The 14,538-nt window shown below is 34.8% G+C and overlaps 2 protein-coding genes across 4 annotated transcripts in view; both read left to right on the top strand.

The window, feature by feature from the left end:
- Positions 1-3,699, top strand: part of LOC136039982 (zinc finger CCHC domain-containing protein 8 homolog) — a 40,051-nt gene extending 36,352 nt beyond the window's left edge. Inside the window, exon 5 of one of the 2 annotated variants that reach the window (XM_065724043.1) lies at positions 1,789-3,699. In XM_065724043.1, coding sequence (XP_065580115.1) covers positions 1,789-2,160 — 372 coding nt within the window. In that variant the 3' untranslated portion in view covers positions 2,161-3,699. The remainder of the gene's footprint in view (positions 1-1,788) is intronic. The other variant, XM_065724044.1, reaches the window with a different exon arrangement.
- Positions 3,700-7,653: 3,954 nt separating this feature from the next.
- The window catches only part of LOC136039981 (protein flightless-1-like), a 109,223-nt gene continuing 102,338 nt past the window's right edge, over positions 7,654-14,538 (top strand). For both annotated transcript variants that reach the window (XM_065724042.1, XM_065724041.1), the window contains exons 1-2: positions 7,654-7,789; positions 14,188-14,298. In XM_065724042.1, the coding sequence (XP_065580114.1) occupies positions 7,727-7,789; positions 14,188-14,298 (174 nt within the window). In that variant the 5' untranslated portion in view covers positions 7,654-7,726. The remainder of the gene's footprint in view (positions 7,790-14,187; positions 14,299-14,538) is intronic.

Raw genomic sequence — 14,538 nt, 5'->3', positions numbered from 1 at the left:
AGACATGGTTATTCGGTTTTTCGACTATGCTGAATAAAATGGCTATCTCAGAATTTTGATCGGGTGACTTTGCGGTAAAAATGAGTGTGGGAGGGGGCCTAGGTGCCCTCCAATTTTTGGTCACTTAAAAAGGGCATTAGAAATTTTAATTTCCGTCAGAATGAGCCCTCTCGCGACATTCTAGGAATACAGGGTCGATACGATCACCCCTGGGAAAAAAAACAAATAAACGCATATTCGTGATCTGTCTTATGGCAAAAAATACAAAATTCTACATTTTAGTAGATAAGAGTTTAAACTGCTACTGTAAGGTTCTCTAATACGCTGAATCTGATGATGTGATTTTCGTTAAGATTCTATTGTTTTTAAGGGGTATTTCCCCCTATTTTCTAAAATAAGGAAAATTTTCTCAGGCTCATAACTTTTGATGGGTAAGACTAAAATGAAACTTGTATATTTAAAATCAGCATTAAAATGCAATTCTTTTGATGTTACTATTAGTATCAAAATTCCGTTTTTTAGAGTTTCGGTTACTATTGAACCGGGTCGCTCCTTACTACAGTTTGTTAACACGAACTGTTTGATAATTTATTGATAGCTTGTCTGAACTCTCCATTAGTATTCTGCCTTTGGTGGAAAATTTAATTGTAAAGCATTTTGTTTACAATCTAGACGATATTTTCCGTAGAAAGTGATGTAGTTATTTTATGACAGTATTACATTCAGAAAAATGCTATGTAGTTGTTTAATTTGTAAACAAGGCCATATTCTGTTTTTACTTATTTATCGGGGGGGGGGGGGTCGCAGTGGGTTTCTTCAATTTTTTGTACAAAACACAGTAAAAAAAAATTTATATGTATCTTTGTTACTTTTATAAGGATCGAAGGAAAATCAACGTAGATAACTTCGAAGACCACACTGCCTTTCCGTGACGAAAGTCATGGAAAGATCATCCCTATTTTGAACTGTTATACTTTCGTAACGAAAATTGAAGGGGGGGGGGCAAGGTTGCCAACTTCTGACGTCCAAAAAGAGTGCAAATCAAGGCCAGAAAAGAGTTATTTTTGCTCAGAAAGAGTGCAAGTCAGAAATTTGCATGGGCATGGTTGCTCCTGCTTTCGTATCACCTCTGAGGTATAAAATAGTGCATTTTAAACGAAAAGTGTGCAATTGGTAACCCTGCTTCTTGAGTAATACGTCAGTAACCCTGATAACCCACAATTTGGTAACCCTGCTCACTTCTGACGACGTTGCCAACTACTGATGTTCAAAGTGAATAAAAACTAACACCAAAAACGAGTGATTTTCTCTCCTCCATATTCCCTCTGAGATAAAAAAGAGTGCATTCAGTGTGCAAGTGTGCAACGCTGGTGGGGACTCAAACTAAGTAATTCCCCCTAGATTTGGCCAAGTTTCTAAAACTTGATATTAACTGAAGCTCTGATATATCTAGACCAAGATTAAGTGAATTAAAGAAATAGCTTATACTAAGATGCTGAAGAAGAGCCTTACTTTGTTCTTAATCTGTAAAATAAGACATTTTATTTCGTGTTATAGCCAGAAATTTTTGTGAGTGGCATAACAAATAAAAACAACGCAAACTTGACAAAAGATATTGATAGCATCTGAAATTGTTGTATAAAAATCACTATTTTTTCGGCGGGGGGGGGACGGGGGGGGGTAATGGAGGGCTGAGGGCTCCCACCCTACATTCGTGCTTGACTAAAAAATAAGTAAATGTATTTTTAGGTACATTTTTTAAAAATTTTAACCTTTGTTAATTTTTAGAACGTTGACGAAGCTGAGGAAGTCACCATGGTTGACGATTTCGAGAATGAGAGCTTAGAAATTCTAGAAGAAAAGAGGAAAAAGCTTTTATCAGCGCTTGAAAATGAGACATTGGAAGGAATTGAAGAATCGGTGACAACTCTAGTCAAACCCGAATCTCCTAATGAGGAAAGCATTAAGTCGGGTGCCGCGAATAGTTCGAAGGGTACACCCATTCTAACATTTTCTCCTTTCCAAAAGTTACCTGACATTAGCTCTTTTGCTGAAGGAATTGGAGACCATTTGCCTTTTGAAAATTTGCCAGGATATGAAGGGACTTACGACAAGTTGAAAGACGTCCTAAAAAAGGCGAAAAAAGTAAAAAAAGAATAATTTTTCGTCAGTGATAATTTGCTAAAGTTCAAATTTAGTACAACTAACTTTAGTACAATTTAGTACATTATAGTACAATTAGTACAAAGATGTACTAAATTAGAACAAAGATGTCATATATACAAGGTTTATTTTTTCAATTTTTAAAACAAAACATAATTATGTTGTTTTGTTTGAATTAAGTTCCAAGTGTTTTGGAAGGAACTGGTATTTGTGGCTTTTTTGCCTCCAAGTCGTGAAGTTTGCACCTCAATCAACGTTGTTTTCTATAATTTTTTCAATTTCTTCTTCTTTTCTTTTTTCACTTTCTTCAGTCCAATGCCATTAGCGACAAAAAAAAACATATAGCCTACAAGTATAGACGCTCATTGTGATTGATTTCAGCCATGATTATAAACTACTGTAAAACTGAATAATGTCGCATAAGATTTTTACCCTATCGTCGTTCTTAAACTAAAGGACTTATCTGGCAAGATACGCACAGAGACCTTTTCGTCTATGTCTTTCCCATGTCTCCCAAACTTGTTTAATGTTTCACGGGTTTTTCCTTGTTCTTTTCTCCCTGATATTTTACTTTTTTTCTCTTTTTGTAATGTTTTTTATGCTATTTTGTTTCCAGCAAAAAGACATGGTTTTTTTCGCTTCCTTTTTTGAATTGTCGGGGCCCTGAACCAAAACAGAATTTGACTTTTAAGAATCCATTTCATTTTACAGTCACTTAGTGTACAAGAATATATTTATGGGCTGCTTTCGTTTGTGTACTAGATTTTGACCAGTGTCTTCATCAAGCCTCTTTGGATTATTCATTTTTCATAAGATTCAGAAAGTTAGTAACCTAGTGTTCATTTTTAATTACGCGTGACTTTTTTGAATTGACTATTTTGTTTATCAAGTACGTGTGGTACGAGAAACTTTCATTTCTTTGAATGCCTGTTAATTTAAGAATGGTAGTAATCAGATTAAAAATATGCCTTAGATTAGCCCAATGGTGCGGTGTTCTGCTGGAAATTGAATTTTCCTCTGGTACTTAAATTTTCCATCCACCAAAAAATAATTGTCTTTAAACGATGAATATTCGTTTTACTTCGCTTCTTTGACGGGCCAAAATGTGTTTAAAATAAACAAGTACAAACAAGTTCCTTGTTAGGTTTCATGTTTTGATAAGTATTTGAAGGAGCTGTTTCTTTTCTGAGAAATTTACCATAAAGGTGTCAAAGTTTTGCGTTTCATCCGAAAAACTAGGTGGAAGTCATCTGTCAACGTCGCTTGGTCATTTTCACGTTACAAAATTTACTGCTTCCTGTCAAAGTTTTCCTTTAATGCTCACATCTCTTCATATTCCTTACATATACCAACACCGTGTGAAAAGTGCATCAATGCCGTACATTGTAGCGCTACACCGTACCGCTAGATTATGCTATCTAAATGTTTATGTTTGTATTGAGTTTTCTAGTGCCAGTCATTTAGCATAAACGATTCAGGTTAACAGCGTGACTGTCATGTCCTATTTAAGGTAATATTATCCGTGTTAAGTTTGAATATTGCTTTTTACTTCCATCCAGAAAATGTGATTCTTATTTAATCTGGTTTCAAGTTGAACCAACTTTTCAAGTTGGACTATCATTCTGAATGGAAATTCATGTAAAAAAGTATAATAACGAAAATATTTATTTCACAAGAATTTTGGTCGTAAAGGTCTTTTACAGTTCCTTGTGCAAATAGAAGGACTGCATATTTAGTATAAAGAAAGAGCATCTTGTAGTTTGTTTTTGTAAACTGTTCAATTTTCAAATCAATTAAATACATTCAACAGTTAACAGGTGGGAACAAAAATTTTCTATAGATTTTTTAAAATTAGTGGCCTGTCGAAAAATTATGACGAAAAATTATTTCATAATTTATATAAAATGTTTATTAATAATAATTTATTAATTTATAAATAATAATAAAATGTCGAAAAATTATTATTACGCCCGGCAGCAGTGGAGCATTCTTTTGTGTTACTTTTTTTTCTCTCCGCTATTTGACTTTCTCTGAATATTGATAATTTTAAATTTTTCCCAAAAATATATATGAGAGATCAGAGCAGTTCTTCTTTTCGGTATTAAGGATTCGGTTTACAGCGACTGCTATATATTATTAGCCAAGATAAAAGAGACTCGGTATGAAAACGGAGTACACATACTTAAAGAAAAGTAAATTATCAACTTGAAGGGGTCTTCAAGAAGAATCCATAATACAAGTTGAGAATTACTAAGATTAATTACTAAATTGCTTATTTAGCATAAAAAAAGTAAATATATGAAAACAGTAATTTGCTTAAAAATAGTTAGTTTAAAATGTTATGAATAACGAAAAACCGAATATTCATAAGGTCACAAGGAGCTGTTGAAAATGCTCTTTACATAAGTTAACACTTAAGAAAAGATTAAGAAAGCTCTGCTGCTAATTTTGTGTGTTTTCCACGGTCTCTTTTACGAACTAACTCCCAAAACAATAGCTATTGATCAGCTAGCAAGCCCCAAAGAAGCACCTCTGCATGGTGCAAAAATAGGTGTGGTTAAATAATAACAAATTAAATTAATTATTCTTACTATGACACTGAAAAAATGCGTCGTCAAATGGCGTTGAGGGCTTTTTTTGCCGAAACAAGTGCCAGTTACCACTCTAAGTTACCCATTTTCTTTGGTGTGGAAGCCGAAGCGGGGTTTTATGGCCTACGTCTGAAAAGCACAACCTGAAGCTGTTCTGCCAAGCTTTGATTTCTTCGAATCATGATTCTGATTTCGAATACAAAATTATGTTCAACCTAGCAAGGAATGAGGCATCGGCCTGAAATTTAAGCTAGACTAAAACCTTAAATCGCCTAAGATGTGCAACGGTCCTCTGTCACAATTGCAGGGACATTCTAATGTCACCTAGCTTTTCAAGCAATGTCTGCTTGCAATTTGGATGTCTTGTTATTTCAATATCTTCGTTAGGACTGAAATAGAGAAATGGTAAAATATGTGCCTCATAAACTTTAATTGCAAACTATGTGCAATAACGACCCAAGTACATGCTTTATGCATGAGCATACCGGAGGTTTGAAGTGAGCCGCGGACTCCCCATCCCTCTTTTATTTGTCAAATTTTTAGCAGAAAGTCAAACATGTTGTACCTTGTTTGGACCAAAATGAGACAATCATCTTCAACCTGTATTATTATAAGGCACGATGCTAGCCTTGGGCTTAGCCAACTCATTTATGTCTTCTCCAGCTCTTAAAAAAGGGAACCGCAAGCCCTCCTAGTGTTAGCTTGCTTTGCATAAAGGTAGGCATATTGCTCCTTGTTTGAAGGGATTTATGAGTTGATTAGATCTGTATAATTGGAGGACAAAGTGCTTCAGTGCCCCATCTAAAAACAACAATACTTGTCCTACAGTTTTTTTTTTTTTTTTTTGTAGAACGATGTTACACTTTTTTTTTTAATCTGGAATTAGGTAGGGTTTTTTTCAATCTGTATTATTGGATACAAAAAGTATCCAATATCCTCACTAAAAGTATCCAACCTTATCCCTATCCTCACCAACTTTTTAACAGTAATATCGCCTTGTTGGGAATCACGCAAGGATTCCCAATCTGTCTGATAAAGATTCAAAGTGGTTCAGAAGCCTCTCCGATAACCAATCAATTTAACTATACAAAGTTATGAATATTGCATCTTTTTGAAGTATGAAATGACTTCCTACCTGATTTGAAAAGAGAGCGGCCCAGTGGCCTTCCAGCGCCTCTTCCATCTGCTTTTTAGTGGAAATTCGACCATGTTTCATATCTTCTAAATGGAAAGCTGGGAAGGATTTTCAAGTATGATTTGAGGTCGTAAATGGGTCCGCACAGAGAGGATTCCCGGTCCTTCGAACAATAGCCTTTTTCACGAGCTTTTTGGTTGGAAGTTTGGCATGTTGATAAAACGGCGCATAGTTATAGATTTTTAGAGGCATATTGCCATCCTCCGACTTTGTCATGAGGGGGTTCAGGTCAGATGAGAAACATTCTTTTACGAGTACTTAGAGGAAAGGGGGACAGAGTGAAGGGATTTTCACCTAGCTTCCGCATTATAGAGTCTGGATTCACTTGAAGTTGGTTGGTAGGCACTTTTTACGAAAGAGACTGAAAGCACGAAACTTTATACCGTTGACCTTAACAGTCTATGCGAACACTTTAATTGTTCTGGAATTTCTGCTTTAACACGAAGAGCGACTTATAAGCAAGAATCGTAAATCGTGGTCATTTTCAGGAAAGAAGGGCCAAAATACTTATAAGTCCATTATTGCTATTGAAATCTTTAAGAAGAACGTGTAATCAAGAAAATTATTTTTTAAAACACGGGAAAAATTGTTAAAGGAAAGTATAGTCTGATAATTGTGATTATGGTTACATTTAGGCTAAAACTTAGTTTTGAAGATTGTTTTTAACGAAACAAATGAAATTTGGCATTCCAACAGGAAAAAAATTGATATTTCGTCTTCTATTTAATCTCTCGGTTCGTTTTATAGCATAAATACAATTTGTGTTTTAACTCATACCCTTCAACAGGCCCTATGGGGGGGGGGACTTTAAGAACCGCCGGAAGTCGTGAGTTATAGCGACAATACAGGAATCATAAAGAATATATAATAATTAATGATGGGTAAGACCTTTATTTAACACAAAAAAAAATGAATTGAAAAATGTCTGTTTGTTTTAGCTTTGCGCCTCATAGCCCTTATCAACGAAAAAAAAAAGAAGTAGAACCTGAGTAAACAGATTTTAGTTTTTGTATTACCATCTAAATTAGAGTCTTTGATATCGAAGCTATCCCGGTATGGAATAATCATTAGTGGTTTTGGGCCCCATATTCTGGAGGTGGGGTTAAGTTATACCATAAGAGTGTAAAAATATGAAATAAAAAACTTAAATGAAGAAAGCTGCCCACCACCCCCCTAGCCTTGGAACTATCATGCGACATTTCTATTGTGTACCAATCAAATAGAGAAAAGTTTGGTTTACCATTTATTCCTTGTTTAAGATATATTTATGTAGGTAACAATGTAAAATATTTAGAAAATTTGACTACAAAATACACGATCCATACTATGGTTAAAAGTGTAGAAGGACGAGGAAGAGTAGAAATGGGCTACAAATATCTATATATTCAAAACTTAATTAGAAAAAACCTAGCACTATATACAATAGACAGTTTATAAAAATATTTAAGAAACTTAAAACTCTGTAAAATCACACCACTACCAGTTAAAGAGGACATTGTCTCATTTCCAATAAAAATCCACACCGATTGTTTGAATTTAAAACTTTACTAGAAAAGATTTGTGCTTTTGCAGTTGAGGCAAATGTTTTGCAAAATTCAAGAGATGGAATGCTGAATTGAGATTACATATATCGCACATAAGAAAATTTAACTGAGGCATAGAAGCATCGTATAAAATCAGGGAAATCGCTAAATTGTCATCTGAAGATATTATTTTAAAATTATTAGATGTCAGAAAGCAGCAGAGAATTTAAAAATTTACCATCACATGCTTGATCATGGGTACAACTGGTGTCCTCCCTTTTGTGAGAGGTATAGACCTTTCAAACTACCATTTTCAGGTAAGCACTATTCAATGAATATAATTTGCATTGTAGTTTGTATCAGTTTAAGCTTTTCATTCTCAAGGAGGAAACATTAAAAAAATGTACTGAGCAGATTCTCTAGGCTAGGTGTAAACCACTTTGATTCTCTTTTTTTCACAAATAGATGAATTTTGTAATAAATGTTCGATTGAATGACTCTGAAATCTGAATAAAACAAAAGGTAAAATTCTAGTTGATTGACTTTTGGCTATCTTGGAAAGGGGTTAGGTTAGGAAAATGAAATTTTCAGGGATGGGTCTAAAGGCTAAAGTATGTCCCAGGAAGGTATTTTGAAGTACCCACCTCTACTTCTTCTCCCTCTAGAGGGCCCTGAAATTTGCCCAAATGCCAGTCTATAGCCTACCTATTGAAATTTTGACAAAAACAACATTTTACCTTAATTTTCAGTTACCAGTTGCCTTTTCTCTGCCTTTAGTTATAAAATGCAATTCCAGTTATTTGAGTAGAATTCTGAGCCATATCAATTGTTTTTTACCAAAATTTAGGAAATGTATTTGCATATCTTTACAACCTTATAAATTAGGATTGAGCAAAGTTGTGAAGCTGAAAACAGATTTTGTTGTATTTTATTCAAGCAGAAGATCTATTTTGCAAGGTTTCATTTTTATAGCACAAATATTTTTAAAGGTCATCAAAGGTCAGGACCCTCTAGAGGGAGAAGGAGTGGAGGTGTGTATGTCAAAATACCTTCCCAGGACATACTTTAGCCTTTAGACTCATCCCTGAAAGTTTCATTTTCCTAACCTAATCCCCTTCTGAGATAGCCAAAAGTCAATCAACTAGAATTTTACCAAACAAAATGATTATCATTAAATTCCTTTTTTTAGGCTATTTCCAAATATTGTTTTCACTTTTCTCATTATTCACCCCTACCCTCTTGATGGACCTCTAGTAATTTGTAAAACCATGGTTTTACTTCATAATATCTGGTAAAATTGTAGACAAGCTACTTTGGCTATCTTGGAAAGTGGTATAGCAAAATAAAATTTTCAGTTCTAAATAGAACCAAAAACATACACCAGGAAGGTATTGCCAGGCTACTATGTTAACCCTCTTCTGATTTCTCTGTCTTAGAAATTTGAAGAAAATAGAAGTCTGCTGGATGGATGCAATTTAAGCCCACTTGATAACACTGACCACAAGGTAGGTACGACCTTTGATGACCAATTTTCAGTGGTTTGGAGCTGACACCACCACACAACAGCAACTTCAGATAGATTATGCAAGATGGTTAGGCATGACAAACAGCATCAGCCTCCCAGCAAGACAGTCCAATTATGAGATGGGCATCAGAAGGCAATTGAATAGGATAGACAGTCTTGCTCAAGTTTTCATGACTTCTGATGCCATTTCTTGTCAAGTCTAGACTTAAAGGATACACCTGTAGGTACAATCACTATTCCAGGTGTTGACAGCATGCTGGAGAAGAAATGTTGCTGTGTTTGTGTACTAACATTATATTTTGACACCTTATGTCAGTGGTGTCTTGTATGTTGCTGACTTGAATGTTTGGTAAAAATGGGGTTATTTGTTTGTCAATTATGCTTTTAGGCCAGTGTCATGTCACCACAGTGGTGTCTGAATATGACAGTTGGCAGCTGCAGGCACTCCAGTCTGTTGTTGTTATGGAGATCATATAGGCTAGCTATGCACTTTGTGATACACCTCTTAACTCCCTCAATTAGGCTAGTATCATTTTTACAGAAAAGGGAGGTGAGACATGTACCAAAATCCAATACAAGTGTTACTATAGCCTTGTAGAGCTTTATAAAGACTTTGTGGGAATAGCAGGTTATAGTGCATTTGAGGAAACCAGGGCTTGAATTTGTTCTTGAGACTGCTTGTTACCATTGGCAGTGGAGCTTTAATTTTTTGTCTATTAACAGGCTACTCATAGTTCTCTTCCTTCAGGACTTGTCTAAAGCACTGTGTTTGTCATAGAATAGGGATCAGACATCTTGTACTGGTAACCAGGGTTATTGCTACCAAAAATCAAGGACACTGCACTTAGGTATGTTGAAATCAAGTAACCAATGTTTTGCCCATATTTGTCTCTTAAGAAGGTCACACTGTAGGCTTTGTTGGTTTCCAGGTCCCAACAGCTTGGAGTCATCAACACAGAAAGTGAAGTTGTTTTTGATCCATTCACCATGTAGTTGATATATACAAGGAACATAGTAGGACCCAAAACAATGCCTCAGGGGACTCCACTTACAACATCACATACTCTGGAGAAAACCCTGCCACCATTGGCTGAAAAGAGTCAAACCTACTGAGTGAAACATATCAAAAAGTTCATAACCCAATTGACTAGGTCCTGCATAAGGGTACCTGCAGCCATTAGTTTTAATCCAAGATGGTTGTGAGGCACCTATTCAAAGGCCTTAGCCAGATTCAATAGAATAAGGTGTACAGGGATTTAACTCCTTATTATTAAATTGTATGTGCCAAAATTTCTCAAAGAAGTCCATCCTGAGGAAATAATAATGTACTGTGAAAAATTAATGAAATAGCACATAATCAAAGACAAGTAAGTTTGTGCTCAGTTCTGTACATTATGTGTTATGCTCAATTTCTGTGCTTTCTTTTCTCTTGAATATATATCTTGTTTATTTAACTTTTGTGGTATGTTTACATCAAACAGTTTTATTTGCTGCTGCTGTCATGCCAGGGAACCACAAGGTTATATTTGTTCTTGCTGTTTTGATCAAATAAATAAAATAAAATAAAAATGCACTTTCAATAGGAAGATTTGTCAAAAGATTTCCAGAGGAATTGTTAAAGACCAGTTTTTGTACATAGGCTATTTGACAAACAATATATCAAATAATAAGCTGTATGAAAAATGTTGTTCAATCCAACGTATCAGGGCTGCAAGATGGCTTGACCACATTTTACAGATGACAAAAGATAATTTTCCAAAGATTGTGCTTTTCTGCCATCTATATGGGCTAAGTACACAAGCAGGAAATCCCTGAATGGGTTGGAAGGAAGAATTTAAAGGAATTTAGACCTTTATTGCAGGGTGTTAAAGAGTAAAGCCTTGAATTTGGAGTACAAGAAGAGTGTGTGGAGCTTTGTTGGTCTTAGGCAGCATAGTACTACAGTGAGCTGTTACTAATACTGGTAGTAAACCAGACAGGATACACATTGTCTGCTGAGAGCAGTTTTGCCGAAAATAACAGTCTTTGTCAAAACTGCTATGTTGTGTAACAGAAAATTATCTTTTGAATGATCTGATTCACATTGCTGTAAGACGTCAGTGCTCTAGATACAACCAATTCTGATTCAAATGTCAACATTTTCAAACTCGTTTTTCTTGGAATTTTTGAGAAACAGGTTTGGCAAAACAAATTCGGAAATGCTATCTTTGTGTAAAACAAAATTATCTTTCAAATGGTCTAATTGACATTGCTGTAAGATGTCAGTGGCTCAGTGCTCTAGCTACAGCTGATTCTGAGATACAAATGTAAAAATTTTCAAACTTGTTTTCCTGTGAATTTTTAAATAAACAGATTCCACAAAACTGCTCTCAGTAGCAGAATATACAAAATGACAAGCCATTTGGCTTTTTAATTTTGAACTTTACTTGAGCAGCATCTTTTGGGAAACATCTTTTGAATAATCAGAAAGTTCATGATAACAAACTGTAAATAAAGGTAATAAACCCAGCCCAATAGTAACCAAAACTCTAGAAAACAGGATTTTGACACCCATAGATTCTATAAAGAATTAGATTTTTATACTGATTTTAAATCTACAAGTCTCATTATGTTTAGTCATACTCAACAAAGGTTATGAGCCTAAGAAAATTTGTCTGATTGTAGAAAAAAGGGAAAATATCCCTTAAAAGTCATAGAATCTTAATGAAAATCACACCATCAGATTCAGCATATCAGAGAACCCTAGTGTATAGGTGTTAAGCTCCTATCTTCAAAGATGTGGAATTTTGTATTTTTTGCCAGAAGAAAGATCACAGATGTGTGTTTTTTTGTTTTGTTTTTTTCCCCAGGGGTGATCATACTGACCCAGTGGGCCTAAAAAATCGGGAGTGGACTCAGTCTAACGGAAATTAATTTTTTAGTCCCCTTTTTAAGTGACCAAAAATTGGAGGGTAACTAGGCCCCCTCCCACGCCACTTTTTCCCCAGAATCGTCCAATCAAAAATTCTGAGACAACTTTTTTGTTCAGCATAGTTGAAAGGCCCATTAGCTATGTCTTTGGAGATAACATGACCCCCACAGCTCCTGGTGGAAGGTCTTTAAGTTATAAAATTTGCCCATTATTTACGTATAGTATTCCTTATTGGGAAGTATGTATACATTTTTCGAGTGGGGATGGGAGGAAGTATTTTCTTGTGGGAAGATTTTGCACAGGAAAATTTTCCCTGGAGAGGGATGTTTTAAGGGGGGTCAACTCTTCAGGGGAAATTCTATATTGGGAGGATTTGCCATAGTTCCTATATGAAATTATCTTTACATGTCTTGCTTTCTCTTTACCGACTTTACTGGAGGTTTTTAGGGCAACTGTTCAGAGTAAATTTTTACCAGGATTGAGTTGTCCAGAGGATATTTCCGTGGGGAAGGGGATCTTTCGTGGAGGTGGATCCAGATTTCCTGGCGTTATTGAAAAACCGTCAGAAATTAAATAAACAAACAAGTTTTTTAAACTGAAAGTAAGGAGCAACATTAAAACTTAGAACAAAAAAAAAATTCGTATATGAGGGGGGGTGGGTGTCACCCTTGACCACGAGTTCTATAATTGTTGGAAATTTGTTACAAAAATATCAGAGCCAGCCTTTTGAAAGGCTCAAAGTTGTGGTAATCTGCAAACAGAATATAAGAATGAATTCCTTCAAACCTTGTATCCTTATCACCCTCCTTTACCTTCGTCTACCCATCACTACTTGATATAATAGTGACTTCCTGAGAAAAAAAGAAGCAACGATTTTCTCCCCCTCCATTTCTTCTTCTATTCTACAGCCTGAGTACAATCAAAGAAGCTAAAAATCTCTTTTTCTTCCTTATTCTCACTCCTCTTCTAAATCCTCTATCATTATTTAATAAGATAAGACCATTAATCGTGAAAATAGATTCTTGACTTATTTTGACTTTTTATGACTCATTTTAATTTATTGACCTTGAAGGAGCAGTTGCTGCCTTAATTTTTTTTGTTGCTGTTTATTTGTTTTAAGTCTTTTTTTTGGGTCATGACATAATCATGTTTGCTCCAGCTATTGCAGTGAATAAAATATATTCTATTCTATTATTAGAGAAAGCAGGATACTAAATAATCAACTTGCATGTGTCTATGTTGACAATCACTTTAAGCATCTCGTTAACAATGTCTGAGACTCTATTTTCAAGCTTTCTGGAGGTTATATCGTTTGATTTTGGTGTCAAAGGCTTTTCTTGTAAAAAAAAGAAAAAAAAGTGATGCTACAATATCATCATTATACAATTTATACTTAATTATTAGTAAAAGGGCAGTTATTGCGTGTTTCTTAGCTTCAACACGCGTGTTTGGCAGGTCAACGCTTCGTGTTCACCCTTAAACAAATAGAAAATTATGCAAGAAGATTGTTTTTCAAGAAAAGTGAAATGCTTTCTTAATTATTTTGGGAATGTTTGTGTTTTCAATTTAACTTAAAGTAAAAATTATGCAGCTACCAGTTCACAAGCCAGTATATTCAACTACTACCGGGTTGGGTTGCCAACTTTTCGGTTCATGACTATGTCTCCTGAGCATCTAAAAATGTGTCCATCTTAAAACCTCAAAATTAGAGGTTATTTTTTTTAAGAGTTGTATTATTGAGCAAAAGATGCTTTGTAAACCTTTTTCAAAGCGGCTAGATAGCACCAAATATAATGAAGAAAATATCCATATGAAGCATTCATACAAAATAACTTACTGTGAAAGCACAAAATTCATATAACATGCAAATCCCTTACTTTGGAGAAACTCCTTTACCTACGACATCTCAGGCAAAAAAAAAAAAAAAAAAAAAGACAAGAAAAAGTAATACTTTGGCGAAAAGTGCCATTCTTTTTTTGACCAAAATATATATCCAGTTGGGAAATGATTTGTTTTATGCCATAAATTTAAAAAATGTGTCCCTTTTATGCTGCTGTATCTTGGCACATGGGAGTGTTTCTTTTTGATATAAAATGTGTCCATTTGGCAACCCTGCATTGGATTTTTATTTCAATGTTTATTCACTGTTTCGTAATTTTACCATTCCCTAATGTTAGTTGTTCTTTACTGGGTATTGTTAAGGGAAACAGGCTTCAAAGCAAGAGTTCTTAAAATGAAAAGAGGTGTACTATTTCATCAATTGCTATTTTTATTTCTAGAATCAGCAATTTCCAGATGGAATATCTGAAATGAGAGGCCTTCGATGGCTGAAGTTAGACAGAGATGGAATTTCAACTATTCCTGAAGCCCTTGGCAGACTTCAAAAGCTGGTATGTATTTATGTAATTTTTAAGACAAGAAGGTTGTTCTTAATGCTTATCATGGGTTAAATCCTTTATTTTGATATGGTTAAGTCCTTTTTTGTGGAGGAAGGGGCTTAAAAAAAGCATAGAAAGTTAAGGGGTATAATTACTATTTGGATTGACTGATTTTCTTTTAAATTGATTTTCTGTTCTGATTTTCTGTTTTAATTTCTTGTTTGAGTGACTTCGTTACTTAAACATGGTTTG

Source organism: Artemia franciscana, chromosome 20 (assembly GCF_032884065.1).
Source record: "Artemia franciscana chromosome 20, ASM3288406v1, whole genome shotgun sequence".
Lineage (NCBI taxonomy): Eukaryota > Metazoa > Arthropoda > Branchiopoda > Anostraca > Artemiidae > Artemia > Artemia franciscana.
Note: the sequence above shows the minus strand (reverse complement) of the source record. Positions and strands in the feature narration are given on the sequence as shown.